Consider the following 27,247-nt stretch of genomic DNA (forward strand, 5'->3'; position numbering starts at 1 on the left):
CCGTCCCCGCTGATGTCGCTGTGGTTGTGCTCATGCTGTGTAATAGACTCACGCCCCCTTGAGGTCTGGCGGTGAACTGCAGCTACCTTTTTTTCCCATAGTCTATGTTTTTACCATTTAATTTCAAATAAATCAGAACAACTCACACTGAAAACACAGTTGTGCATATTTTATTTCATATCACATGGGCTTGCCTTTATTTATTGTCAGTCTACTCCCCATTTGCACAGGGTTTGGTTTTGTAATGCTGTAAATGTACCCGTTTGTTGGAAAATTAAAGGATTTCTAAATCTGAATTAAAATTGTTTATAAAAGTCATTGGTGTTTTCCCCCTATTCCCATTCATTTTCCACATTCTCTTTAATTTTTTATTTGTATGTTTTTGTTGGAGTGCATGTATGTTTGGTGTTTTGCTATTGTGCCACATGTACTGTTGACATGTGTGTTTATTGTTCTCTTTTGTTTTGTTGTTATAACGACTAGTTTGGCATGCTTTGGCAATGCTTTGTATTTGATGTGGTCATGACAATAAAGCTCCTTTGTATTGTGTTTTCCTTTCTAAAACTTTTTCCTACACAAATTTATATCTAGTCATAAAGTCAAAGGTTTGGTCATTGTTTTCCTATTTGCTTTATTATCTGTATGGTTTATACCTGTATGTCTATTTCTGATTATGTACTTTGAGAGCAAACAGAATGTGGACACATGCTTGGCTGAGAAAGCTGATTTTGATTCTCTGTCCCTCACATCAATGATTATGTAAACAAATAAAAGATGATGATATTAATTTGATAAAATATTTGAAATTATGCTTCAGTTAAAGCATGTTATCTTCAGTAATGCTACACCATTGTAGTGTGCAGAATAGTTTTATGTGTTATAACATGGTTATTAGATGAGGACTATTTTTCAGTGAAACTATGAAAATGATACACACATTATAAGTCAGCAAACAAAAAATGTGTTCATGTATTGTCTTCTGGGCACTCTTACTCTGAAAATCCCCACTGTGATTTGTAATGACTTTTACTGTTTTACTTTGAAAGTTAAAGACCGGATGTAGACGCTTCAATCCCAGCTTTTTAAATTCCAAACTGCTCATTCTCCGCCATTTTCGGTTGTTGGTGTCGCAGTGGTGTTCCGTTATTGACTGGCTTAAATCAACAACGATAGTCTTCTATTACATTATTTAATTTGAGAAGTCTCCAAACTGCAAAAAGAAGATGTCCGCCGAGCAGCCCGAAAACACTACGGTGACCGAGAAAGCACCCCCGGTGCAGCAGCAGCAGCAGCCGGCGGCGGCACAGCAGCAGACCGGGTGAGTTAATTCATCCAGGATTTATCCAGGTTCATTCAGCCAGGGTCCTTTGTTGCATCTTAGCATCGGATGCTAGTTAGTGGGCCTTAGTTATTCACTTACACACGGATGTTGTTATTCCATTATTTAATTAGAACTATCCCTAAGGTTGCTTATTTGTGATCAAATTTAACTTTTATGCACTTTGAACACGTCTTATCTGTCATTATTTGTGCTTATGTTGACCCGTCTAATTACTGGAAGATTCCTCCCCTTCAACGTTACTTTGAGTAATTCAGCGCTAGGATTTTTTTTTAGCTACTTGAAAACCACTTTTTTATGGGTGTCGTAGTTCCAGTTTTTTGAAAACTAGTTCCATTCAGCGAAGGCCCTTTGTTGGCTCTTAGCAACCAGTGCTAGCTAGTTAGCTCCAAGGATTCAAATCCACGGGGATGTCCACAAATAATTCTAGTATTTAATAATAGCCATCCCTATGATTGCATCTTTTGTGAGTGAATTACACTTTGATGCCCTTAAAACGTTTAAAGTGTGTCCATGTTTGTGTTAAAACGCTGTTTAGAGGTGTGTTTGGGACCCGTCTATTTAGTTTGAGGAATTATTTTGAGTCTTGAAAAGAACTTCGTTCATTTCGTAGTTTTCGTTGTTAATAATAACTATCGATTTGGTTGCATCTGTGTGAGCAAATTAAACTGTAATAATGCATTAAAAAATAAGCTTATCAAAAGTGTCGTTATTTGTATTGATCTTCTGCTTGGAGGCGTGTATAGGACCCGTCTATTTACTGGAAGTAAATCCCTCCCGTTTAACGCTACTTGCAGTAATTTAGCTTTAGCATCTATTTAGCTAGCTTAAAAACTTGAGTTTTCCTATTTATTTATTTTTAACTCTTTGAACCTTGACAAACCGTGTTAAAATAATAACTTTATACAACCAGGCCCACTTTGGTCAAAGAGCGGCCTTGCCATGCGGCTAATGGGGAAATTGTCCCGGTAGCAAACCATTGCAGATTATCATTCTAACTGTGAAATGGGATTTAATAATACCCTCTTTGTTTTTTTGCCCGACTAGTTTTTATTTCGACTGAACCTTTATCACCAATGAAATCAAATTTGAGAGGCTTTCGTTCATCAGGATGAGGATAATCCCGTTAGGCCCTCTATTGGTTTCATGTGGTAACACCAGTGGCCTCATTTTCAGCAAAAGTCAAAATGGTGCCGCTTATGTTTATTTGAAATTAGTTTATAAGTGTACCAGAAACTGTGTCTCCAGCTATTGTAATGTATTTTTTTATGTCCTCATGCTCAATTCTGTTCCTTTCTGTTCTGACTATTTTACTGTCCTCGTTATACAGAGACTTGAATGGGAAAGCCAAGCATGAGCCCACTTCAAGCAGGAAGGAGAGACCCCAGAAGAGAGGAGGAGGCGGCGGGCGCTTCGAACCCTATGGAAACGTGAACAAGAGATACAGGGTTTTCGTCAGCAACATCCCTTACGACGTCAAATGGCAGGCCCTCAAAGACCTGATGAAAGAGAAAGGTAAGGTGTTTGGATAAGGGGAGGACTCTGTCCATATGGACATTATAAAAGATGCGGCATCCAGGGTCATTTTTTGTTTGACCACTGCAGATTTGAGGGGTTTTTTGGGAATTTTGTGCTGAACCTTTACGTTGTACAATGCGGCGTGAGATCTTGTGAAGAGTTATCTGGAACAAAGGTTTTGGACGAGGTTCCCCCCATTTGTCCGTCAATCAGGAGTTGCTGCAGACTTGCACAAGAGCTGCAAACCTGGATGTTAGACTGAACATTTAAATCTCTCCTGAGATAACTAAAACCTATTGTGAACTTTGTGAAGTGGGTTGTACTTTTGTCAATCCGGTCCATTAGCGTGGAAATGGAGTAGTTTGGGATCATAAGTGGAATATTGAGATAATTTCCCCACAGAAATCCATGAAAGAACATTTCTGTATCCAAATGTATTTTGCCCAGAAACGGGGGACAACTTGCTCTGTTGCAACATGTTATCAACTGTTAAAGTCTGAGCTCATGTTTTATAAATAAGTAAAACTGGAAACTAGTCAAACAAAATATTTTCAATGCAGTAAATTTCAAGTTCTCTGAAAACCTGGATTACATGTGCTGTTACTCATGTCTCAAGTACTTGTAGTTATGGGGTATTGGAAAGTAGTATATGTATTAAGTAATGCACTAAATATGCATTTACTTGAAGTTAACGCATGTGTGTACAGGCACGACCCTTTTTCAGAAGGAGTGCCTGGTATTCGTTCTGTGACAACTGACTGTGGAGTTAAATTGCATTTTCTCTTTTAGGTATGACCTTGACAAGCAAATGTTTTCTCAGCAGATCTCCATGTTGTGCCAAACACGGCCATGCGTTGGGGATTTCTTTGGGGTACAGGTCTACAAAACGAAGCAACTTCTTATGCACTGTCCTTGTCTCTAGAGGTTTGATCACTGATGTCCATTTGTTGAACAGACCTGAGATCTGGAAAGAAGTCGTCGCTGTGGGCGACGCCAAAACAAAATTCTGATATTGTGCGTGTAAGGAAAAGGTCCACTTTCCCCTAAGAGCGTGCCTTCATTAAGATTATGGTTAGTTTCCTAGCTTTATGTTCCTCTTAGAACTAGTTGATGGGCGACTGTAAAGATGCATTGTACCTGATGTTTTTAAAATGGCGACATATGACAAAGTATTCACAGGTTTGCAATGAAACGGACGGAGACATTGAAAAGGATTTGCCTACTTGAAATGAGTGGGTCAATTATCTAAAGGTAGAAGGTGGTGTTTGCGGCATTACATCCAAATAGGCAGGCTGAAGGCCATTTCAACCGTTGTTGTCCCCAGGCTAGTGCTTCTGGTGCTTCAGGAGAATTCCAACAAGGACAGGCTAAGAAGTCTTCACTTTTTGAAAAGACCAAAGCTTGCTTTTTGTAGACCTGTACCATATTGTGCTGCTGCTGAGGTGCTGGGGAAAGGCGCAGGACTGGCAGTCTGAGCTCACTGTCACCAGCCGCCCTACTTGTGTTTCTGCTCTAAACCCCCATTGTTCTCTCGGCTTCTCTCCCCTTGGTGTGTGTCGTCTCTGGAATCTGATTTGTAGTGGGTGAGGTAACGTACGTCGAACACTTAATGGACGCAGAAGGCAAATCGAGGGTAAGTGCAAATACATACAAATAAAAACATGAATAATCCTAGACAAACCTGTGTTTGTCACCTTTTGGTGTCTTTATTTTTATTGTTGGGAATTGTTAAGCTTCACAAACCCGGTGGAGTGTGTGAGATGTTGACATCACAGAGGCGTGTTTTTATCTGGTCTGACTTGAGGTCATCCCGAGGGTTAACGCTCCTATAAAAGGACTTTCTTTGTAGCCAATCCTGTGGTATCGCAGTATTTGACAATGTCCCTTTGGTTGCTGGATTTGCTCCTCATGAACTAAAGGACTCTAGTCTGGAAGAGGTTGTTATGAGGCTGTCAGAGGATTGTTAAATAAAACTCATCCGTAGAACTGCTTTCTGGAATCGTTCCCTCCATTATCTTAGTCGTAGGGAATCCTGTGGATTTCCTGCCCCTTGGAAGTTGGAAAAATACTCTTATATATTCACCAGACCTGCTTGTATTGTGTAAATTGTGAAGTCTTAAAACTGTAAATGTATTTGATGGTGCAGAGTTGTGGCCAAGACGGTAAGCTTGTGATGTTGTACTTTTGACTGTGCATGAAACTCTTTGTTTTGCTTTATTCTCAATCAAAACATTTATTTTATTCAACCATTGCCTTTGCTAATTTGAATTCTTCACTCCTTTTTGGTGCGGCCTGTTCCTGTGTCTTCGATCAAAAAGGGTTGCGCGTAAGTAATCTATCATTTCTATATTTAATGTTAGTGCTTCTCAGATTAACACAGTGGATGTTTTTAAGTTAACAAATCAGGAATAAAGTTCTAGGAGTTTAATGATGTTTCTGACGGGTTGTCCTCTACTTTCCTTCCAGTGTTGTTGAGTTCAGGACGGAAGAGCTGATGAAGAAAGCCGTGGAGAAAGTTAACAAGCACAATCTCAATGGACGTCCCCTCAAAGTGAAGGAGGTACGTCAAAGCAAACGTAAGCAAACAAATCCAAATGACAGCTGCAGATTTCCCTGACCTTTTGAAATGTTCTTGCTTTATTTTTAGGACCCTGATGGTGTGATTGCTCAGAGAGAAATCAACAAGACTCAAGGTGGAGGACATCCAGGAGGCCATGGTGGAATGGGGGGAATGGGAAATATGGGAGTGCTGGGGGGAATGGATCGCATGAACATGGATCGAATGGGCCCCGGACCAAATGGCGCCGTCAACATTCCTCCCAGCCTGATGAACAATCCCAACATCCCCAACGAGATCATCCACGGTCTGCAGGCCGGCAGGATCGGCAGCACCGTCTTTGTGGCTAATGTGAGTTTAAACAAAAAGAGAAAACCTTGTGTTTTCAGCCTTTTTTATGGGTAAAAAATAACTCTAAACTGATTGTTTGTGCCTACAGCTGGACTACAAAGTGGGCTGGAAGAAGCTGAAGGAGGTCTTCAGCATGGCTGGCATGGTGGTGAGAGCCGACATCCTGGAGGACAAGGACGGGAAAAGCAGAGGCATGGGCACAGTCACATTCGATATGCCCATCGAAGCAGTCCAAGCTGTCTGTATCCTTTCTTAAAATGTTGGCTTATGTTCTCTGAATGCATAAAATATGAGCTCATTAGTCACGTTGGTGCGAGATGTCTCTGGTGTTCTTTCCTTAATGATTTCACAGCTATGTTCAATGGACAGCTTCTGTTCAACAGACTGATGCATGTCAAGCTGGTATGTTGCTCAACCCCTTTTTATTAAAGCACATTATGATTGAAGTATGAAGTCTAAATCTATCTGTATGCTTTTGTTAGGATGAGAAATCCCTACCTAAAGATTTCGGAGTGCCTGAGAGAGCTTCTTCTGGTCTTCCCCGTAAGTAGAAACTTAGAAAAGAGCTTTCTTCACTAGGGTACTAAGGATAAGGCAATCATTCTAAATTGATGATGGACTGGATCAGAGCTACAACCATAGTGTCTTATAAATGTCAATGGGCTACTTCTGTGTGAGGCAGCTTTGTATAGATTGTAAAGAACATACACCCACGTAGATATAGAGTTTGCGACAAAAATAAGATGGACTAGGTTAACAATTGGCTTGTATTGTACGTCCATTAATACTGTGATAATGATGGCCGCTAAATATGCAAAAAGTGTCTTCAGTTCTGCCACACATGGTACCTGAAGGGATTTTGTGTATTGAGCTGAACATAAGAGGCAAAAAGAGAGGGATGGTTACAACTAAAGAGCCATTTTCGGACAGTGGTCCAACCTCTGCTGTGTGTATCCTAATACTGTACCCATGTTTTCCACCCAGGTGGCCTGAGTGGTATTGGCCTGGGTCTTGGTCCTAACGGCCAGCCCATTGATGCTACCCAACTGAACAGAGGAGGCGGGGGTGGAGGAATGGGCAACATGGGCCCCGGAGGTAACTAGCTCTGGTTTTTATTTGGCTGAACTCTTGAATATGACATTGAAACCAGTGGCTAATCATCTCTCTCGTCTCTTGCAGGAATGGATGGAATGGGCTTCGGCAACATGGGAGGTCGTATGGGAGGCGGTGGAGGTGGAGGAGGAGGAGGAGCAGGTATGTCCTGAAGATTTTGAAGTAGTGTGGTCCTTATTCTCAACACTTCTGCTACCTTTTTATACCGTTGAACAACAATGCATGGATTCATGCAAGCCCCGGAAATGCAGAGCAAATGGAAGATGTATAATTCATCCATTTTAAGAACCCATACTCCTGCATCATTAAGGCATCAGATTTTCTTACCCGTCCACCGTTTTTCTGCCATTTGGCATTAAGACTTCTCCTCTGCTCCAGGAATGGACAACTACGGCGGCGGAATGAACAACATGGATCGTTTCGGTTCCTCCGGGATGGGCCGGGCCAACGGTAAGGAGCTGGGCTCACCTTTCCTCTAGAGCCAGCGTGGAACACTTTGGCGTTTTTGATGGTTGTTTCTAATGGTTTCATCTCTTGCATTGTCAGAGATGGACCGTGGGATTGGTGGTGCTTTTGACAGGGAGTTTGGGCGGAATGATATGGGAATGTCTCGCAATAATTTTGGAGAGTCGTTTGAAAGAGGAATGGGTTAGTATTTCTTTTTAGGATCTTGTTTAATATTCCCTCTAGCTTCTCTCATCATCAGGCCCACTTTGGACTGTAGATTGTAACTGGTTTTATCCTTTATTGTTTGCCCTCTTTAACAGGAAACTCCCTCGGTATGGACCGCATGAGTTCTGGAATGGACCGCATGGGAGGCGGCATGGAGCGCATGGGAGGAATGGACCGCATGGGCATGGACAGGATGGAGCGCGGGTCTGACCTGGAAAGGATCGGCTCAGGGTTCGACCGCATGGGCTCAGGGATGGACCGCCTCGGGCCCAGCATGGACCGGCTCGGACCCGGCCTGGACCGCATGAGCTCCAGCATGGACCGCCTCGGCCCGGCTGGGTTTGACCGCCTCGGCCCCTCTGGTATCGACCGCATGGGTTCCGGCCTGGACTTCACTTCCCCGATGGGAATGGATCGCATGAGCAACACCGGGATCGACAGGATGGCCACCAGCTTCGACCGCATCGGCTCCACTGGGAGCATCGACCGCTTCCCGTCCGGCGGCATGGACCGCATGAACTCCGGCATGGATCGGATGGGCTCCGGCAGCGTCGGCGGCCAGTTCGATCGCTCTGCTGAGCTGGACCGTGGGTTCGGCGGGAACACTTTCGGAGGAGCTGGAGGTCCTGGAACTGGTGGAGGCAACAACATCAGGAAGGGATGCCAGATCTTTGTCAGAAATGTAAGTCTTCATCTTTTGACCTCTTCTTAGAACTTGTTTTTTTATGATGTTTGTGACTAATTCACTTTATAAGCCCCTGATTTTTAATATCAATCTGCTTTTGCTCTTCAGCTGCCCTTTGACTTCAACTGGAAGATGCTGAAGGACACCTTCAACACATGTGGTAAGAGTAGTGCTCGTTTACAAGTATCGTATTGTTTGCCTTTCTCAAGATGACTTCTAACCCGTCTGCTCTTCCCTCCTCAGGAATGGTTCAGTATGCTGACATCAAGATGGAGAACGGCAAGTCCAAGGGCTGCGGCGTGGTTCGCTTCGACACCCCAGAAACTGCCGAGCGCGTCTGCAGGACCATGAACGGCTACCGGCTGAACGGCAGAGAAATCGACGTCAGGATCGATAGAAATGCATAAGCGATCTGTGTGTTCACGTCTAGTCCCTGATGTCCGGTCTGATCTGCCCCGCAGCATATTCATATCATATCCACTTAGATATGAGTAACAGTGATCATGTTATTTCGGTTTTGTTAGTCGTCACAGTGAAAGTGTTTTAGTTTTTGCTAAAATTTACTTTTTTCCTTTTTTAGAGACCAAATTTTAATTTTGTATTTTCTGTAATGCTTCACCTGTCATTGCCTTTGTTCTATAAGGTGTTTTGATAAATAAACTTTGGTGTTTGAAATGCTTTGTTGGACTTCACTCTGGTATTTCATTGCCTGTTATTACTGATGGACTTGCCAGGGAACAATTGAGACATAAAGTTTAATTTAGATTTATATACTTACGTGGCTTAGTGCCGTATGAACATTAAAGGGGCGGCAGAGGCTCAGTCAGTAGTGACTTGGTCTTGGGACCGAAGGGTCGCCGGTTCACGTCCAGATCTGACCAAAAAAAAAGGAGTGAGCTGGTAGCTGGAGAGGTGCCAGTTCTCCTAGCAAGGCACCTACCGCTGCCTCTCTGCTCTGCCACCTCCTCTGCATACACGATGCTTGGAGATGTATTAGATAAGATCTCTTGCAGATATATGCAACAAATAAACTCAAAGTAGATCTTAATTTAATTCCATTTAAAAAATGTTTTTGAGAAATATTTTTGGTCCTTCATGAAATTTATTATATATATATATCCTGGAATAAATATGTATCTGTAGTCTATAATATGTCATAAAAACATGAAAAAGGTTAGACAGAAATCCTCAACCGGAAGGTCACTACCGGAAGAAGGTCACGCGCAGCAACATTCAAGATGGCGACCCCCTTGTGTCAGTGTTACCAGGTGAGATCTTTGGACCTTTAGTTGTAAATATCAGCCTTTAAACACCACGAAATAACAAGGAACTACTCGAAGTGTATCTATTAAGTCCAAGTGTAACCATGTCAAGTGTTGGGCTTGTATTTAATAACTCAGGGTGCTAACGTAGCATTAGCTAAGTTAGCTCTTTGAATAATCAGATGTCCATCCGGCGTTTGAATCAATGGTTTTCCAAGTATAGTCATGCTTTGGTTTTGAGCTGCATATTCTGGCCTTCCACCGTGTCATTTTGGCTGAATATGAAAAGTGTTATAATATTTATCGATGACTAAAATGTGTTTTTACTTGTCAGTGCCTGCGTGTTTTTGAGGTTTCTGAAGTTTAAGACGTGGTGTGTGTGTGTGTGTGTGTGTGTGTGTGTGTGTGTGTGTGTGTGTGTGTGTGTGTGTGTGTGTGTGTGTGTGTGTGTGTGTGTGTGTGTGTGTGTGTGTGTGTGTGTGTGTGCAGATCTGTGTGAGGAGAGGCTTGGTGGCTTTCCCTTCCTCCTACCTGCTCCTTCACAACAGACCCACTGTCTACAGGATACATGGGCTGCTCACATGCTCTTCACAGGTACAACCCTCTGACTTATTTCCATTTCTAATTTTGTCTGGATATTATAAAGCCGTACCTTTTTGTATTCCATGCCTTTTTACTATAGAGAGGTTACTTAAATTAAAAGTCTGGGAGAAAGAGCAAAAATGTATCCTGATAAACGTAATTTCATATCTCAATAACTTTGTCTTTAATCGTAGCATGTTTTCTGATCACTCATTGGTACTCATGGTAAAGCAATGTTTGTATACTAATGTTTGAATTAAAAACCTGACAAAATAAAAGAAGAGAGTCATTTCTCAATACCTTCATATCTTAAGTGTAAAGCAAATATTTCTCGAGTGAAACTATTGACAAAAACTCCCACCATTAACGGAATATTTACACGCATGTAGACAACCTTTTGCATACTACTCCACCTTTATTATGCAGCGAGAGCCCTGTCCTGCTCGGTGAAATACGTTTGTCACCATCATTTTGTTTCTCAATTTATGATTTCACAGTTATATGATTACATTGACTGGCAGACTGTATTAAAAATAAGAGAGGCAGACTAAAACCTCTTTATTATTTAGTGGAAACTATTGCTTAACCAGCGCTTTCTTTAGCAACAACACAAGCATCCTATAAACCAGTGCTAAATTAACTTTAGGGTATTTTTTGAATATGAACTTTATTATGTTGAACTATTAGGACATTACCCTTAAGACTACCCTAAATATATATAAATTAGCTGCCAGTATAATGACATCACAAACTACAGCTTCTAAAAATATCATACCTCTTGATCTTGAGTTTAAGATGAATGGAAGCGCTCCAGACGTGCTTGGAGTAAATAGATATTGTGTGTTGTGTCTCATTCTTTCCCACGCGGTTCCTCAGTCCCCCTCAGTGCAGGTTAGGTACATGTCGGGCGAGAGAGGCGGGGGCAGGAAAGGTTTCATCGGAGAGTTAGTGGACAACATAAAGCAGGAGCTCAACAAAAACAAAGAAATGAAAGACAACATCAAGAAGTTCAGAGAGGAGGCCAAAAAGCTGGAGGAGTCAGAGGCGCTGAAACAAGCTCGAAGGAAATTCGTAAGCAACACACACACACACACACACACACACACACACACACACACACACACACACACCACCATTTCTTTCCTTTTTTATTATGAAAATGTGTGTTTGGTTTGCCAATGCAATGTCTTCCTTCCAGAAAACAATAGAGTCAGAAACGGTGAAGACCTCCGATGTTCTCCGGAAGAAGCTGGGAACCATCTCAGAGAGCGTCAAAGAGGTAAATGTGTTTCAGTCTGACGCTGCCTTTCATTTAATCGTCATGGATATGCTATTCAATGGTGTCTATCCACCCTAACAAGATATGTGTGTGTCTGGGTGTGTGTGTGAGAGCAGGGGCTGGAGGAGGTGAGTCGTACGGACATTGGAAAGAAAATCAAGGACGGAATGGAGGAAGCAGCCAAATCAGCGAAGACCTCAGCGGAGTCCGTGTCTAAAGGTGGAGAGATGCTGGGGAAGACCGGAGCCTTCAGAGCGATTTCACAGGTACGTAACGCTCTCACAGTATGCTTATTATTTCCATAGCTCTCTGTTCAGTCAATGCGCTCCCCGTGGTGCTGATACGTTTCATGTTTACCAAAAGTCATTCTGCATTCATAGGCCTTGGTTCATCTTGAGTAAACTAAGGTTGCATACTAGATTGGAGGTGAATCTTTAGACCTGTGCGTCTTTATGTGCACGGCTCTCTTTGTGACAATGTTTGGGGGATTATTTGTCGTGTTTCTTTCACAGAAACGGCTCAAAGTTAAGATCGCTGTATGGAATCATTAATGTACCATTGAATATTGCTGTGAGAAATGTCTCCTTGGCTACACATGGTTGTAAATGTTGTTCAATGTGTGTAAAATGTTCATTTGTGTGAAACCCTCAGAACTCTGCACATTTATTTAAATGTATTTTAGACACCTACATTTCATCCATATTCAATGCCTTTAATGTTGTTATAGTTTTCTAAACATTGTTTTTTATCAGCGTTTTATTTTTGTGTGTTTATTTATGCACCATAAAAAAGCCCACTTGTTGTTGTGGTTGTTGTGGTTGTTGTGGTTGTTGTTGTCTATTATTAAAATCATCCTAGTGGCATAAAATCACACGATGAAAATGACTTGTAAAAGTCCCTGGAACTGATTTGTCCTCTCTCCTGTCTCCTGTCGCCTCTCTCCTGTCTGCTGTCGCCTGTCTCCTGTCTCCTGTCGCCTGTCTCTTGTCGCCTCTCTCTTGTCTCCTGTCGCCTGTCTCCTGTCGCCTGTCTCTTGTCGCCTGTCTCTTGTCGCCTCTCTCTTGTCTCCTGTCTCCTGTCTCCTGTCTCTTGTCGCCTGTCTCTTGTCGCCTCTCTCCTGTCTCCTGTCGCCTGTCTCCTGTCTCTTGTCGCCTCTCTCCTGTCTCCTCTCTCCTGTCGCCTGTCTCCTGTTGCCTGTCTCCTCTCTCCTGTCTCCTGTCGCCTGTCTCCTGTCTCTTGTCGCCTCTCTCCTGTCTCCTCTCTCCTGTCTCCTGTCACCTGTCGCCTGTCTCCTCTCTCCTGTCTCCTCTCTCCTGTCTCCTGTCTCCTGTCGCCTGTCTCTTGTCGCCTCTCTCCTCTCTCCTGTCTCCTGTCGCCTGTCTCCTGTCTCCTGTCTCTTGTCGCCTCTCTCCTCTCTCCTCTCTCCTGTCGCCTCTCTCCTCTCTCCTGTCTCCTGTCTCCTGTCGCCTGTCTCCTCTCTCCTGTCTCTTCTCTCCTGTCTCCTGTCTCCTGTCTTCAGGGCATGGAGAGTGTGAAGAGGGAGATCGATGACCTGGGTCACACCGGTTCTTATCGGCCTCCCGCCAGACTGAGGAAGAGGAGCGAGTTCTCCTCTAAGGGCGCCGAAGAGGAGGGCAAGGTGTTCGAAGCCAACGAGTACGTGAGTGCCCTCTGCTCCCCCTCCTCCCGATACTGTGGGAGGGGAACGCCTCTCAGTCAGAGACACCTGATAACTCTTCTATGACCTCATAAATTACAAATACAGGAAGTGAATCCAAGCTGGGAAACTTTATCTGAACAGCTGGAGATAAACCTGGTGGGATGTCTGCTGTGTTTTGGAATGGAAGTTTAATTCTCAGAGCTAAAGATGAATAGTATTCCCAATGTTTTTTTTCATGAGGACTAGAAAAATATCTAAAATATATCTTATATAAAACCATTTTTTAAAAATATGTCGTGAAGATTATTTTTTATTCTGTAAAATCAAATTATGAGGCTTTGATATCCATCCTGCATCAGAAAACTCAATGTAATCTGGTATTTTAACACATATGTTGCCTTAAATATTGCATTTCCTTTGATTTAGATATTGCTCTAGTCCATATTTGATATAAAAAGCATTGCACTAAAGTATCCTCGCTGTAAATACGGCTATGTTTTCCTCTCGGTGTTCAGATTTTAAATATGGTCTGCTGCAGGTCATCAGGAGCATGTCCCTCTCAGCCCGCTGTCTGAGGCTCTGCTTTGTGTTTGTCCTTCAGGGATGCAATGGGTGTGGTGCTGCACAAAGACTCCAAATGGTACCAGCAGTGGAAGGACTTCAAAGACAACAACACGGTCTTCAACAGTAAGGACACACGCCTGCCTCTCGGTCTCTCGGTCTCTCGGTCTCTCTGTCTCTCTCTGCATCCTTGTCTGTTCTAAAGCCAGGGATAGAGTTAGGTGTTCATTTGCATTTCTCTGCTGTGTGTACAGTAAAGCCCTTTCCCCATGAGCAAAAAACACTTGCTTACAAGTTTACTATTCTGCATTTGGTCCCCTTTTTCATGTGGTAATTGTGTTGTGGGGACAAAGAGATTTCAAATAGGCCAGTTCACATGGAAAGAGTCTTCATTGAACCTGAGAGCCCTCGTATTCATACACATTATTTATGGGGCACAAAGTCACTGATAGAGAACCAACATGCAGAGGGGCATGATACTCAGAAACGCCACAGTACATAAAATAGTTGTAGGGGTTAATCTCTCCCGGGGAAGAGTTTTGCATCATTGCGCAATGCTGCAAAAAAACACGCCGTGTGCTTTGTGTTTATTTTTATCTGTGAGGTTTTGGACTCGTACACCTCTCGATTAATCACCCAGCAGAGAGCATTGTGCTGAGAGTCAGTTTTTAGCCTTCTCATTCCTCACATTGTCCAGACCCTGTGGGACTTTGTATTTTGACAGGAAGAAAGATGTTTCCTCTGTGTGCACGAACTCCTGAAGGATCTGAGAGAGTTGTTTCTTTCGATCCTCTCTGCAGGTTCCAATTATTCATCGTTGTTGTTCAACTAATGCATGCCGTACAATAATTCTACTGTGAGGTTAGATCAGAGTTCTGTGTTACCATGCTCTCTCTTCTGTTCACCGCAGGGTTCTTTGAGATGAAGATGAAGTACGACGAGAGTGAGAACGCGCTCATCAGAGCCTCTCGAGCTGTCACCGAAAAGATGACCGACGTGTTAGGTGAGATACCTCGGGTTTGTTAGTCTGCGTTAATCAAACTGAGAGATGAAGATACAGTCTGTGTACTAAAGGGAATCTACTTGGGGTGCATGAAGGGTACATTTTTAAGGCTATTCCTTACAAAACAATGTCCGATTCTGATGTTTTCCAGTTTTTCTAAGCCTTTTTTTACCCCCTTTTTGTGCCGAGGAAACAAATAAATCGTCATAATAGTAAAAAATGGAACTGTTTTTAGCTCCTGGTTACACTGACTTTCAGTGAGCACACTTTCAATCGAACAAATGTATAAAACTGACAGTGATAGAGCATTCTCTCATAAGACAATATTTGTGAAATGTGTGAAAATAAGTGCAACAAAAGCCTCTCTTCCCTGCTGTACAATAACTTACTCAATGCGAATCATTTTAGAGTATTTACAGACAGACAATGTTCAAACGAAGGAGTCAAAAGCTCTAATCTCCTCCTCACACTTTCCCCCACCACAATTCAAAAGGTGAAAAAGGAAGCCATCATTACAAACGACTGAGACTGAATTAAGCAAACTGAACCTCCTGTGTTTCCTGTCTGCGTTCAGGCGGGCTGTTCTCTAAGACGGAGATGTCTGAAGTGCTCACAGAGATTTTAAAAGCCGACCCATCCTTCGACAAAGACACTTTCCTCAAGCAGTGTGAACGAGATATCATCCCTAATATACTGGAGGTATGTTGGGCTGCTGGGTGTCATTCAGATAGTGTGACACTGGTCAGGATGGACAGATACTTCACATAGTTGTCGGTCTTTATTTACTCCTCTCTGCTCCGTCTCCATGCAGGCGATGATCCAAGGGGAGCTGGAGGTGCTGAAGGACTGGTGTTATGAAGCGGTACGACTTTTATCACACACTCTCTGAGCTTGAAGTGCTGACACACACATACCGTACAGCTTTTGTGACTGATATGTGAGAGGGTCTATCAGATGGAGGTGCAGCTCTTTCTGTTATCTTATCTACTTTCTCTCCCTGTTGGTTCGCAGACCTACAGTCAGCTGGCACATCCAATCCAGCAAGCCAAAGCCATGGGACTCCACTTCCACTCTCAGATCCTGGACATCGACAACATTGACGTGAGTTTCTCCAGACTAATCTACTCCCTGTCAATAATGAAGCCCAGAGGTTTTAGCTGAATCCTGAATCACTCTTTTGGAAATATAGTTTAGTGTGTAAGAGACCGAGGGGGTAGACCTAGGACCAGGTGGAGGGATTATATCTCTTCGCTGGCCTGGGAGCGTCTTGGAATCCCCCAGTCAGATGTGGCCAGGGAAAGGAAAGTTTGGGGCTCTCTGCTGGAGCTGTTACCTCCGCGACCCTGACGGAAAAGCGGGAGAAGACGGATGGAGTTTAGTGTGTATTCAAAACACCTGGAATAAAAGTGTGTGTTCTCATGCTTACAGCTGTTCTCTAAAGCTAGTTGCAATGTTTTTTTACAAAGCTAGCCTAGATGTCATAAAGTCTTAGAAGTGAAGAAGAGTAAATCGAAGCATTAAAAGATTCTACTTATCTTACTGTTCTCTCTTTTTATTGGCTTTGCATCTTTTTTTCCTAGAAAAAAAAACACAGTTTAAATAGTTTTTATGCATAATCATTTTCAAAATCGGAAAGAATTGGGAGACAAAAAGGAGAAGATAGAATGATGAAATAGTGGGACATTTTTAAAAGTTGAAAGTTGAAAAAAGGCAGAATCTTTGGGAAAAATATGTAATAAAAAAAGTCGACATTTAGAAAAAAATCAAGAAATTTGGAACACAGTCCGATGTTTTAGGAGAGGGTGATCATTTTGAAGAAATAGTTGGAAATACAAAAAAGCTGAAGTTTGAGAAAATCAAAAGGGGGAAAAAAGGGAGAAAAAAAGTCTGAATTTTAAAAGAAGATGATTAGGGCCGAGTCAAAAAGGAGTTAGAATAGGGGGACATTTGTAGAAGTCGACGTTTGATTTGAAGAGCTTGTTTTTAGTACTCTGCAAAGACAAAGTTTGCGAATATGCAAAATCCAAATGTCCTGTTTTTTGTTGCACTATTCCCAGACTTTTTATACTTTATTCAAACATATATTGTTGTCTCTATCAGCCATCTTTTAAACTCAATATAAAACTCTGTGCGTCCTCCCCTCCAGTTGGCCATGGGGAAGATGATGGACCAGGGCCCGGTGCTGATCATCACCTTCCAGGCTCAGCTGGTCATGGTGATCCGAAACAGCAAAGGAGAGGTGGTGGAGGGGGACCCTGTAAGTTACACACACACACACACACACACACACACTTGGTGCACAAAGAGAATGCTATGAGACAATAAGCCACTTTTAATCTGAGCTTTATTAGGATCAGCGCCTCGGACTAAAGCTGTATTTATTGTAAACCAGCCGTACCGTCCTCTCAGCTTCAGCGACAGTGTGATGGTAAAAAGGTGACAGTACTGGGCTTGGCTCCTGCCCAGTGTTCAGACTAACAGCTGCGGAGGAGGAGGAGGAGGAGGAAGAAGAGGAGGAGGAGGAGGAGGAGGAGGAGGATGAGGATTAATGGACGGTGTAGAGCTTTATCAGCCGGATCCAAAGTGTCTGGACATCTTGTGACTCAGCCTAAATGTCTCCTGCAGACGGACCTTTAAATATTTTCCCACATAAAAGCGTTCTCAGTTTTTTAGAAAAAGGGACATCTGGGTATTGACCGGGCACGGCTAAATCACGTAAAATGCCAACCGGGCTGCAAACAGCTTGTGTTACTCGCTCTGATGCTGATTCAAACACAGGTTTGTTGTTGGCAATGAAGCTTTATCAGGACACACTGAGAGCTCACTGCGTAGCAACCATTTTCATACTGGAGAAAAACAGTTTGCTCTTTCCTGTAGTGTGTTCTATGTTTTCTGTGCATGTAAACGGTCTGCGGGACATCTCTAAGTGGTTGACCAATCACAAGAGAGCCGGCCAGATAACCATCAAGGGTTCTTTAGTTTAGATGGTACATTTAAACCCTAATTTGTAACGCAAAAAACGTTACCAGTGACCATTGATTGTTTTTTGGGTTGTAAAAGTAATGATTCAATAAGGAACAAAAGCCCTGAAGGAAAATGTCAGACTGCAGTTTACAGTAAAGCAGATTTAAGTGTCTGAAATACTTTGCGTTTCCCTTTCCTTAGTGTGTTTGTATAGGGTTTTAGTGCATGTAAACGGTCTGCAAAGGCCAAAATCCCTGAAACGCCTCCATTGGACTGCTTTGTTTACTTCCAGAACAAAGTGACATCACAATGTAACACTCACTCTTCTATTGGCTAGCGCTCCAACGCATTGTACGTGATAGGCTAAGGGGGCGGGGCTTCTCTAAGCTGTTGACCAATCACAACAGAGCCAGGCCAGCTAACCAATCAGAGCAGACTGGGCTCTGGTTTCAGACAGAGGGTGAAAAGAGGAGCTGCAGCACAGGCAGTATGAGAACGATAAAGAGCTTTTTGAACATTAAACATGGAGACATGTCCCAGGAGAGACACTACATACAAATATGAACCTGAAATTAATCAGAACATGTCCTCTTTAAGTGTTGCGCTTCCCTGTCTTGATGTGATTATGAGGAATTGAACCCTCAAGATTGAATGTTCTATCTGTTCCCCCCCCCCCCCCCCTTTTCCAGGGAAAAGTTATCAGGATGATGTACGTGTGGGCTCTGTGTCGGGACCAGGAGGAGCTGAACCCGTACGCCGCATGGAGACTACTGGACATCTCCGCGTCGAGCACCGAGCAGATCCTCTAAGACTCTTTTTAAACACTCAGAGAGAGAACATGCTGTACCTGAAGAAGAAGCCCTGGAGCATGCTGGGAAGAAGAGAGAAGGGTGGTGTTGAGAGACAAACAAGTATCATGGAGACGTGACACTGAACACTTTCTCTTTTTACGTCACTGGCTTTCTGTGATTCCTTTGACAGCCCGGCAGTGATTCCTCTGGCTCACACTAGGGGGCGACGCACCCCCAACAACTCTCAATCAGTGTCTCCTGCAGCGCCTCTAAGGATGTCCATTTATTGCAGGGAAAAATGAAGTTCTATACCTCGGGTTCAGCTCTTTGATCATGAATATTAAGCAAACAGAGAGCTGATTTGGAGCTTAATTGTCAGGTAGATGTCGGCACCTCTGTCCCTCACACCTCCTCTGCCAATCAGGAACCATGTCTGTATAGTAATTGTTAAAATGTGAGAAAAAGTCTATATTTATTATGAAAAAATAAAGATGACGTCCACTACTTTTCACACTAAAAGACCTTTTCAAAAATACATTTCTATTGAGTATTTATTTGACTTCTTCTTCAAGTGTATTTCCATCGGGCACTCGTTTGTTTTGAGGGATATCCAGCTGCCTTCGACATGAAGATGAATACTGACAGCTTTCAGTCCTGACATTAACACCATGTGAGTTCTGTTCAGAGGCTTTGTCTTTCAGGGTTGTGGAGGATATAAATCTCTGCTACACGTGTTCAATGGGCCATGTTGTCGCTATTAACACCAAAACATAAAGCCTATGATCAAGACCTGAAGCGCCCTCTCTTGGACAAATAGGACTGACTACATGGTGATCATTACAGCCGATCTGACAAATAATCTCTCTGATTAATCATCAGTAAGGACATCCATCTACTCTCTCAATAGCTTCAGTCATTCATTTCAAGGACAAATACATATCATTACATGTGTATTTCTGTACAGTTATTGGTTTTACGTCTGATTTGTTGCAGACGATATTTAAAATATGATCTCTGAGACAAGACAGCAACCTTTACATTATCAATTAATCTGCCAAATATGTCATGAATTAATAATTGGTCTATAAAATTGTGAGAATTGTCCAGTTACTTAAAGTCCAAGGTGTCTTTTAAATGTCCTCACCGAAAGATGTGCTCTATACATGATATAAAACAGATCACAGCAGGAGATCTTCATATCTGAAAGGCTGAAAACTGCATAGAAAAAGTGGATTATCTTAAAAGTTGGAGATTATTTTTCTGCATTTCGACTTTTTCTAATCTGAAGGGAATCATGTGGCTGTATCTTTACTCACTTTAAGAGGTCACAGCCTCCTTCAAAATGATTTCAATTGAATGCTTTTGTTGGTCTGTTTTTTATTGGATCCCCTCTGGAGGGTCTTCTGTCTTCCCCTGCAGTGTGTGTGTGTGTGTGTGTGTGTGGGGGGGGGCTTCAGGCAGCAGGTGGAAGCATGCAGAGCAGCGAGCAGCGCTCTCACGCAGCAGGATGGATTACAGCAGCTTTGGGTGAGAAGTGTGTGTGTGTGTGTGTGTGTGTGTGTGTGTGTGTGTGTGTGTGTGTGTGTGTGTGTGTGTGTGTGTGTGTGTGTGTGTGTGTGTGTGTGTGTGTGTGTGTGTGTGTGTGTGTGTGTGTGTGTGTGTGTGTGTGTTTGTGTGTGTGTGTGGGGGGGTGTATTCATGCATGTGCTGTACATCAGTCTGTATAGACCCTGCAGCTCCACACAGCCCCCCTCCCAGTCCTGGATGATGGATCCTCCCTGTTGCTGAGTGCCGCTGAGGCTGCAGCTCCCTAATGTAACGCTCATCGCTCAGCACACACACACACACACACACACACACACACACACACACACACACACACACACACACACACACACACACATAGAATGAATTTGTTTGTCTCAATGTCGACTTTTAAAAATGTCTGATTTTTTTGTTTTTTCTCCAAATTTAAACTTTTTGATGTTCATTTTTTCTGCCCTCTTTAAATCTGATTCTTGTTGAAAACTTTTTGTTGCATTACATTTTGGTGTATATCAGTATGTAGAGTCTCTACTTTAAAGAGTCCTCTCCTGCTGATGTTCAGGTGTATATCAGTATGTAGAGTCTCTACTTTAAAGAGTCCTCTCCTGCTGATGTTCAGGTGTATATCAGTATGTAGTGTCTCTACTTTAAAGAGTCCTCTCCTGCTGATGTTCAGGTGTATATCAGTATGTAGTGTCTCTACTTTAAAGAGTCCTCTCCTGCTGATGTTCAGGTGTATATCAGTATGTAGTGTCTCTACTTTAAAGAGTCCTCTCCTGCTGATGTTCAGGTGTGTATCAGTATGTATTGTCTCTACTTTAAAGAGTCCTCTCCTGCTGATGTTCAGGTGTATATCAGTATGTAGAGTCTGTACTTTAAAGAGTCCTCTCCTGCTGATGTTCAGGTGTATATCAGTATGTAGAGTCTCTACTTTAAAGAGTCCTCTCCTGCTGATGTTCAGGTGTATATCAGTATGTAGAGTCTCTACTTTAAAGAGTCCTCTCCTGCTGATGTTCAGGTGTATATCAGTATGTAGTGTCTCTACTTTAAAGAGTCCTCTCCTGCTGATGTTCAGGTGTATATCAGTATGTAGTGTCTCTACTTTAAAGAGTCCTCTCCTGCTGATGTTCAGGTGTATATCAGTATGTAGTGTCTCTACTTTAAAGAGTCCTCTCCTGCTGATGTTCAGGTGTGTATCAGTATGTATTGTCTCTACTTTAAAGAGTCCTCTCCTGCTGATGTTCAGGTGTATATCAGTATGTAGAGTCTGTACTTTAAAGAGTCCTCTCCTGCTGATGTTCAGGTGTATATCAGTATGTAGAGTCTCTACTTTAAAGAGTCCTCTCCTGCTGATGTTCAGGTGTATATCAGTATGTAGAGTCTGTACTTTAAAGAGTCCTCTCCTGCTGATGTTCAGGTGTATATCAGTATGTAGTGTCTCTACTTTAAAGAGTCCTCTCCTGCTGATGTTCAGGTGTATATCAGTATGTAGAGTCTCTACTTTAAAGAGTCCTCTCCTGCTGATGTTCAGGTGTATATCAGTATGTAGAGTCTCTACTTTAAAGAGTCCTCTCCTGCTGATGTTCAGGTGTATATCAGTATGTAGAGTCTCTACTTTAAAGAGTCCTCTCCTGCTGATGTTCAGGTGTATATCAGTATGTAGAGTCTCTACTTTAAAGAGTCCTCTCCTGCTGATGTTCAGGTGTATATCAGTATGTAGTGTCTCTACTTTAAAGAGTCCTCTCCTGCTGATGTTCAGGTGTATATCAGTATGTAGTGTCTCTCCTTTAAAGAGTCCTCTCCTGTTGATGTTCAGGTGTATATCAGTATGTAGTGTCTCTCCTGGGACATGTCTCCATGCTTTAATGTTCAAAAAGCTCTGCTGCAGCACCTCGTTTCACCCTCTGTCTGAAACCAGAGCCCAGTCTGCTCTGATTGGTTGTGATGTGTGCATTTCATAACACTGTTTTCCTTTAGTCAGCCGGACGATACCTGACGCAGTTTTTAAGAGACAGACAGAGAGAGAGGTACCTGTGGAATCCTCGATGGAGCAGCTCCACACAGATGTTCTGCTTCAGGCTGTTTCTGAACCTGGAAACATGAGAGAGGTATTTATATTTAATGTATATTAGAGAAGAACAAAGAAAAGATGAAGATGATAAGCAGAAAGTTTGGAACATCTGCAGACAAGTAGTTGAGGGTGCATCAATCTTTAAAATCCATAACATCAAATCCTGCCGGTATACTCACAGAGAGATCCACCTTAGAGACCCTCAGCTGGTTTCTCTAACCCTGGTCCAGGTGGAAGGAGCTGCCGCTGTTTCCTCCCCCGGCTGAAAAGATAAATACAAAAGCACTGCAGATAAAGAAAGCCCGGGAGCAGCTTGGGGTTCGTCAGTCCACACACCACTGTATTTGGTTCCGATCAGGACTTAAACCAGTGACCCATTATTTCCAGAGTGACTGGAAGCTCCTGCCGCTCCAAAATGTGGTTTACATAACGGTAAAGAGAAACAGGTATTTGGAGAAACACAGATTTGTTGGATGGAAATGTGTCTCATGTCTCTCTTTCTTAATGTTAAGCTGTCTGACTTCACTACATCTGACTAATGCCTTTAGTTGCTAGGCAGATTAGGATTAATGATGGTAAATATAATCTCCCTTAAATCAGACTGTAGTTCACCTGCAGTAAATCCAGCAGCTACCCTGCAGTATACAAAGCCATTCAAACTAGCTGCACCTTTACCAGCTCTGAGAACACTTTAATGATCAATCATTATAAAACATATCAGAGATATTATTCTGAAATGGACCAATCAGACAATGACTACTTTTACTGTCGCTACTTTAAGTACATTTAGAGGAGAGTACTTTCTACTTTCACTAGAGTCTCTACTTTAAAGAGTCCTCTCCTGCTGATGTTCAGGTGTATATCAGTATGTAGTGTCTCTACTTTAAAGAGTCCTCTCCTGCTGATGTTCAGGTGTATATCAGTATGTAGTGTCTCTACTTTAAAGAGTCCTCTCCTGCTGATGTTCAGGTGTGTATCAGTATGTATTGTCTCTACTTTAAAGAGTCCTCTCCTGCTGATGTTCAGGTGTATATCAGTATGTAGAGTCTGTACTTTAAAGAGTCCTCTCCTGCTGATGTTCAGGTGTATATCAGTATGTAGAGTCTCTACTTTAAAGAGTCCTCTCCTGCTGATGTTCAGGTGTATATCAGTATGTAGAGTCTCTACTTTAAAGAGTCCTCTCCTGCTGATGTTCAGGTGTATATCAGTATGTAGTGTCTCTACTTTAAAGAGTCCTCTCCTGCTGATGTTCAGGTGTATATCAGTATGTAGTGTCTCTACTTTAAAGAGTCCTCTCCTGCTGATGTTCAGGTGTATATCAGTATGTAGTGTCTCTACTTTAAAGAGTCCTCTCCTGCTGATGTTCAGGTGTGTATCAGTATGTATTGTCTCTACTTTAAAGAGTCCTCTCCTGCTGATGTTCAGGTGTATATCAGTATGTAGAGTCTGTACTTTAAAGAGTCCTCTCCTGCTGATGTTCAGGTGTATATCAGTATGTAGAGTCTCTACTTTAAAGAGTCCTCTCCTGCTGATGTTCAGGTGTATATCAGTATGTAGAGTCTGTACTTTAAAGAGTCCTCTCCTGCTGATGTTCAGGTGTATATCAGTATGTAGTGTCTCTACTTTAAAGAGTCCTCTCCTGCTGATGTTCAGGTGTATATCAGTATGTAGAGTCTCTACTTTAAAGAGTCCTCTCCTGCTGATGTTCAGGTGTATATCAGTATGTAGAGTCTCTACTTTAAAGAGTCCTCTCCTGCTGATGTTCAGGTGTATATCAGTATGTAGAGTCTCTACTTTAAAGAGTCCTCTCCTGCTGATGTTCAGGTGTATATCAGTATGTAGAGTCTCTACTTTAAAGAGTCCTCTCCTGCTGATGTTCAGGTGTATATCAGTATGTAGTGTCTCTACTTTAAAGAGTCCTCTCCTGCTGATGTTCAGGTGTATATCAGTATGTAGTGTCTCTCCTTTAAAGAGTCCTCTCCTGTTGATGTTCAGGTGTATATCAGTATGTAGTGTCTCTCCTGGGACATGTCTCCATGCTTTAATGTTCAAAAAGCTCTGCTGCAGCACCTCGTTTCACCCTCTGTCTGAAACCAGAGCCCAGTCTGCTCTGATTGGTTGTGATGTGTGCATTTCATAACACTGTTTTCCTTTAGTCAGCCGGACGATACCTGACGCAGTTTTTAAGAGACAGACAGAGAGAGAGGTACCTGTGGAATCCTCGATGGAGCAGCTCCACACAGATGTTCTGCTTCAGGCTGTTTCTGAACCTGGAAACATGAGAGAGGTATTTATATTTAATGTATATTAGAGAAGAACAAAGAAAAGATGAAGATGATAAGCAGAAAGTTTGGAACATCTGCAGACAAGTAGTTGAGGGTGCATCAATCTTTAAAATCCATAACATCAAATCCTGCCGGTATACTCACAGAGAGATCCACCTTAGAGACCCTCAGCTGGTTTCTCTAACCCTGGTCCAGGTGGAAGGAGCTGCCGCTGTTTCCTCCCCCGGCTGAAAAGATAAATACAAAAGCACTGCAGATAAAGAAAGCCCGGGAGCAGCTTGGGGTTCGTCAGTCCACACACCACTGTATTTGGTTCCGATCAGGACTTAAACCAGTGACCCATTATTTCCAGAGTGACTGGAAGCTCCTGCCGCTCCAAAATGTGGTTTACATAACGGTAAAGAGAAACAGGTATTTGGAGAAACACAGATTTGTTGGATGGAAATGTGTCTCATGTCTCTCTTTCTTAATGTTAAGCTGTCTGACTTCACTACATCTGACTAATGCCTTTAGTTGCTAGGCAGATTTGGATTAATGATGGTAAATATAATCTCCCTTAAATCAGACTGTAGTTCACCTGCAGTAAATCCAGCAGCTACCCTGCAGTATACAAAGCCATTCAAACTAGCTGCACCTTTACCAGCTCTGAGAACACTTTAATGATCAATCATTATAAAACATATCAGAGATATTATTCTGAAATGGACCAATCAGACAATGACTACTTTTACTGTCGCTACTTTAAGTACATTTAGAGGAGAGTACTTTCTACTTTCACTGGAGGAACATTTAGAATACTTTCACTGTGACAGAGTATTCCTACACTCTGGTACTTCTACTTTACTCAAGTACAAGATCTGAGTACTTCTACTTTACTAAGTACAAGACCTGAGTACTTCTACTTTCACTGGAGGAACATTTAGAATACTTTTACTGTGACAGAGTATTCCTACACTCTGGTACTTTACTCAAGTACAAGATCTGAGTACTTCTACTTTACTCAAGTACAAGACCTGAGTACTTCTACTTTACTCAAGTACAAGATCTGAGTACTTCTACTTTACTCAAGTAGAAGATCTAAGTACTTCTACTTTACTCAAGTACAAGACCTGAGTACTTCTACTTTACTCAAGTACAAGATCTGAGTACTTCTACTTTACTCAAGAACAAGACCTGAGTACTTCTACTTTACTCAAGTACAAGACCTGAGTACTTCGTACAAGACCTGAGTACTTCTACTTTACTCAAGTACAAGATCTGAGTACTTCTACTTTACTCAAGTAGAAGATCTAAGTACTTCTACTTTAACTCAAGTACAAGACCTGAGTACTTCTACTTTACTCAAGAACAAGACCTGAGTACTTCTACTTTTACTCAAGTACAAGACCTGAGTACTTCTACTTTACTCAAGTACAGGATCTGAGTACTTCTACTTTACTCAAGTACAAGACCTGGGTACTTCTACTTCTACTCAAGAACAAGACCTGAGTACTTCTACTTTACTCAAGAACAAGACCTTAGTACTTCTACTTCTACTCAAGTACAAGACCTGAGTACTTCTACTTTACTCAAGTACAAGACCTGAGTACTTCTACTTTACTCAAGTACAACTCCTGAGTACTCCTCCCTGCTCTGGTTCATTTATTTGTGCCCTTATAGGAAAGGCGTCCTGGTCTGGTGCACTTCTTTTTAGTAGTACTGATATTTAGTAGCTCATGTACTTTTGTACCGAGGCGGTTTAATAATAAATCGTCGAGGCTTTGTTTGGGGATATTGCCTTACATTAAAATTTCATTTGTCTTCTCAAGGTTATCCTCTTCATCTTTTCATAAAGCTTGTTATTGAAACTCTAACACTCTTTCGGATCTAATATCGAGGAGGGTTTTTTTTAGTCTTCCTATTAAAGTCAGTGGTCAATATATTCTTATCTCACCTTCATTTTTTCTCCTCCAGTCCCAGAAGATTAAAGAGCGATGTCTTACTGAAAGAGGGAGCTAAATGTGGAGGTGTGTTGTGGAAAAATGACTTGAGTTTTAATAAAAATGAGAGGAAGGAGGTAGAGAAGTGTGGTCAGTGAGAAAGAGGGGACTCTGGGTGCTTAAACGGATAGCAGCGGTGTAAAGTGACTAAGAACATTTACTCAAGTACTGTCCTTCAGTACAAATTGAGATACTTATATTTGACTTGAGTTGATTTTTATATATGAGTACATCTCAGTATCATATCATTCACACACACTGCCTGGGCCCAAAACAAAAGGTCACTCTAATATCCGTTGGACCGCCTTCAGCTTTGATTACGGAACGCTTTCGCTGTGGCATCGTTTCCACGAGCTTCTGCAACGTCTCAACATTTATTTCTGTCTTGCATTCATTGTTCTCCAAGATCTTGTATTGATGACGGGAGATTCAGACCACTGATCAAAGTCTTCTCCAGCACATCCCAAAGATTCTCAATGGGGTTCAGGTCTGGACTCTGTGGGGGCCAATCCATGTGTGAAATGGAGGTCTCATGCTCCCTGAACCACTCTCTCACAATCTGAGCCCGATGGATCCTGGCATTGTCCTCTTGGAACATGCCCGTGCCATCAGGGAAGAAGAAATCCATTGATGGAATAACCTGTCCTTCAGTATATTCAGGGAGTCAGCTGACCTCATTCTTTGGGGACGTTGCTGAACCTAGACCAGACCAACTGCAGCAACCCCAGATCATAGCACTGCCCCCACAGACTGGGGACCTTTCTTTGGGCCGGGTAGTGTGTTATATACTGTGTATATGTATATATATATATATATATATATATACAGTGGAGGAAATACGTATTTGATCCCCTGTTAGTTTACCCACGTACAAAGAAATGAACAGTCTGTCATTTTTATGGTAGGTTTATTTTAAAAGCATAAAAATTGATATCTTTTTTTTAATATTCTGTCTCTCACTGTGAAAATAAACCTACCATAAAAATGTCAGACTGTTCATTTCTTTGTAAGTGGGTAAATTAACTAAATT

The 27,247-nt window shown here is 42.3% G+C and overlaps 2 protein-coding genes across 4 annotated transcripts; both read left to right on the forward strand.

The window, feature by feature from the left end:
* The first annotated feature begins 1,069 nt into the window (after positions 1–1,069).
* Positions 1,070–8,915, forward strand: hnrnpm (heterogeneous nuclear ribonucleoprotein M). 3 transcript variants are annotated; one of them, XM_063891448.1, is made up of 16 exons: positions 1,070–1,318; positions 2,670–2,854; positions 4,438–4,490; positions 5,176–5,183; positions 5,324–5,417; positions 5,505–5,765; positions 5,854–6,007; positions 6,118–6,167; positions 6,248–6,308; positions 6,750–6,860; positions 6,945–7,019; positions 7,239–7,328; positions 7,425–7,526; positions 7,646–8,232; positions 8,344–8,395; positions 8,479–8,915. In XM_063891448.1, the coding sequence occupies exons 1-16, from the start codon at positions 1,224–1,226 to the stop codon at positions 8,640–8,642; spliced, it is 2,142 nt and encodes a 713-aa protein (XP_063747518.1). In that variant the 5' UTR covers positions 1,070–1,223; the 3' UTR covers positions 8,643–8,915. The 3 variants fall into 3 exon arrangements, with proteins under 3 accessions (XP_063747518.1, XP_063747516.1, XP_063747517.1); XM_063891446.1 differs by lacking the exon at positions 1,070–1,318 and having other exon boundaries at positions 2,670–5,183; positions 7,257–7,328; XM_063891447.1 differs by lacking the exons at positions 1,070–1,318; positions 7,425–7,526 and having other exon boundaries at positions 2,670–5,183; positions 7,257–7,328.
* Positions 8,916–9,441: 526 nt separating this feature from the next.
* timm44 (translocase of inner mitochondrial membrane 44 homolog (yeast)) lies at positions 9,442–18,872 on the forward strand. Its single transcript, XM_063890663.1, has 13 exons — positions 9,442–9,503; positions 9,987–10,091; positions 10,956–11,150; positions 11,278–11,358; positions 11,475–11,624; positions 12,878–13,014; positions 13,620–13,705; positions 14,490–14,582; positions 15,157–15,281; positions 15,394–15,444; positions 15,594–15,683; positions 16,729–16,839; positions 18,236–18,872. The coding sequence occupies exons 1-13, from the start codon at positions 9,474–9,476 to the stop codon at positions 18,353–18,355; spliced, it is 1,374 nt and encodes a 457-aa protein (XP_063746733.1). The 5' UTR covers positions 9,442–9,473; the 3' UTR covers positions 18,356–18,872.
* Positions 18,873–27,247: the final 8,375 nt, after the last annotated feature.

This window comes from Eleginops maclovinus, chromosome 9 (genome assembly GCF_036324505.1).
Source record: "Eleginops maclovinus isolate JMC-PN-2008 ecotype Puerto Natales chromosome 9, JC_Emac_rtc_rv5, whole genome shotgun sequence".
NCBI classification, from domain to species: Eukaryota; Metazoa; Chordata; class Actinopteri; order Perciformes; family Eleginopidae; genus Eleginops; species Eleginops maclovinus.

Bases quoted from the DNA above. Each gene is read 5' to 3' on its own strand.
- hnrnpm (XM_063891448.1), top strand. From the start codon at position 1,224: ATGTCCGCCGAGCAGCCCGAAAACACTACGGTGACCGAGAAAGCACCC. The intron at 7,527-7,645 runs GTTAGTATTTCT...CCTCTTTAACAG, and splicing joins GTCGTTTGAAAGAGGAATGG to GAAACTCCCTCGGTATGGAC. The intron at 8,396-8,478 runs GTAAGAGTAGTG...TTCCCTCCTCAG, and splicing joins GGACACCTTCAACACATGTG to GAATGGTTCAGTATGCTGAC.
- timm44 (XM_063890663.1), top strand. From the start codon at position 9,474: ATGGCGACCCCCTTGTGTCAGTGTTACCAG. The intron at 15,684-16,728 runs GTGAGTTTCTCC...CCTCCCCTCCAG, and splicing joins TGGACATCGACAACATTGAC to TTGGCCATGGGGAAGATGAT. The intron at 16,840-18,235 runs GTAAGTTACACA...CCCCTTTTCCAG, and splicing joins AGGTGGTGGAGGGGGACCCT to GGAAAAGTTATCAGGATGAT.